Source organism: Schistosoma mansoni (genome assembly GCF_000237925.1).
Source record: "Schistosoma mansoni, WGS project CABG00000000 data, supercontig 0828, strain Puerto Rico, whole genome shotgun sequence".
NCBI classification, from domain to species: Eukaryota; Metazoa; Platyhelminthes; class Trematoda; order Strigeidida; family Schistosomatidae; genus Schistosoma; species Schistosoma mansoni.
Genome location: NW_017386462.1, coordinates 4,032 through 6,274, shown reverse-complemented (window position 1 = coordinate 6,274; position 2,243 = coordinate 4,032). Strand labels below are relative to the sequence as shown.

General features: G+C 39.6%; 2 protein-coding genes across 2 annotated transcripts in view; both read right to left on the bottom strand.

Moving 5' to 3' along the window:
- Positions 1-258: 258 nt before the first annotated feature.
- Smp_110400.1 (hypothetical protein) overlaps positions 259-2,243 on the bottom strand; it is a gene marked incomplete at both ends in the record, with an annotated part of 2,998 nt that continues 1,013 nt past the window's right edge. The window contains one exon of the mRNA XM_018792111.1: positions 259-399. Within this exon, the coding sequence (XP_018644537.1) occupies positions 259-399 (141 nt within the window). The remainder of the gene's footprint in view (positions 400-2,243) is intronic.
- Smp_110400.3 (hypothetical protein) lies at positions 296-808 on the bottom strand (the record flags this gene model as incomplete). The annotated part of the gene is made up of 2 exons (XM_018792112.1): positions 296-356; positions 672-808. The coding sequence occupies 2 exons, from the start codon at positions 806-808 to the stop codon at positions 296-298; spliced, it is 198 nt and encodes a 65-aa protein (XP_018644538.1).

Genomic DNA, 2,243 nt, shown 5'->3' with positions numbered 1-2,243 from the left:
AAGGACACTGAAACAATAACACAAAACAACATCAGTAGAATGCTCCACATCAAATACGCGCAATTACATCAACATAGAGCCAAAATATACACAATTCTTCCTAGGCCATAAATAGCAATACAGCACAACCACTCTCAGATATCACCTCAGCACTATCCAGTCAAAACTCAGACTGGGGCGGTAATCTGATATTCATCATCAACAATCAAATCCTATACTACAACTATACCACCACCAACACTCTACAATACAACTAACTCACCTATAACCTGTCCAAACAACTCCCCCTATCGTCTCAAACGACACCATCACACCACGTCGCAATGTCCGATTCACAATTCCGGAAAATAAGGACACTGAAACAATAACACAAAACAACATCAGTAGAATGCTCCACATCAAATACGCGCAATTACATCAACATAGAGCCAACATACACACAACGCACATACATAAAACAAATAACTCACTAACACAAATGCACAAATCAAACACACACACAATACGTTCAATCCCACAAATACCAATACAGCACAATCACTCTCAGATATCACCTCAGCATTATCCAGTCAAAACTCAGACTGGGGCGGTAATCTGATATTCATCATCAACAATCAAATCCTATACTACAACTATACCACCACCAACACTCTACAATACAACTAACTCACCTATAACCTGTCCAAACAACTCCCCCTATCGTCTCAAACGACACCATCACACCACGTCGCAATGTCCGATTCACAATTCCGGAAAATAAGGACACTGAAACAATAACACAAAACAACATCAGTAGAATGCTCCACATCAAATACGCGCAATTACATCAACATAGAGCCAACATACACACAACGCACATACATAAAACAAATAACTCACTAACACAAATGCACAAATCAAACACACACACAATACGTTCAATCCCACAAATACCAATACAGCACAACCACTCTCAGATATCACCTCAGCATTATCCAGTCAAAACTCAGACTGGGGCGGTAATCTGATATTCATCATCAACAATCAAATCCAATACTACAACTATACCACCACCAACACTCTACAATACAACTAACTCACCTATAACCTGTCCAAACAACTCCCCCTATCGTCTCAAACGACACCATCACACCACGTCGCAATGTCCGATTCACAATTCCGGAAAATAAGGACACTGAAACAATAACACAAAACAACATCAGTAGAATGCTCCACATCAAATACGCGCAATTACATCAACATAGAGCCAACATACACACAACGCACATACATAAAACAAATAACTCACTAACACAAATGTACAAATCAAACACACACACAATACGTTCAATCCCACAAATACCAATACAGCACAACCACTCTCAGATATCACCTCAGCATTATCCAGTCAAAACTCAGACTGGGGCGGTAATCTGATATTCATCATCAACAATCAAATCCTATACTACAACTATACCACCACCAACACTCTACAATACAACTAACTCACCTATAACCTGTCCAAACAACTCCCCCTATCGTCTCAAACGACACCATCACACCACGTCGCAATGTCCGATTCACAATTCCGGAAAATAAGGACACTGAAACAATAACACAAAACAACATCAGTAGAATGCTCCACATCAAATACGCGCAATTACATCAACATAGAGCCAACATACACACAACGCACATACATAAAACAAATAACTCACTAACACAAATGCACAAATCAAACACACACACAATACGTTCAATCCCACAAATACCAATACAGCACAACCACTCTCAGATATCACCTCAGCATTATCCAGTCAAAACTCAGACTGGGGCGGTAATCTGATATTCATCATCAACAATCAAATCCAATACTACAACTATACCACCACCAACAATCTACAATACAACTAACTCACCTATAACCTGTCCAAACAACTCCCCCTATCGTCTCAAACGACACCATCACACCACGTCGCAATGTCCGATTCACAATTCCGGAAAATAAGGACACTGAAACAATAACACAAAACAACATCAGTAGAATGCTCCACATCGAATATGCTCAATAACATAAATAGAGCCAACATACACACAACGCACATACATAAAACAAATAACTCACTAACACAAATGCACAAATCAAACACACACACAATACGTTCAATCCCACAAATACCAATACAGCACAACCACTCTCAGATATCACCTCAGCATTATCCAGTCAAAACTCAGACTGGGGCGGTAATCTGATATTCATCATC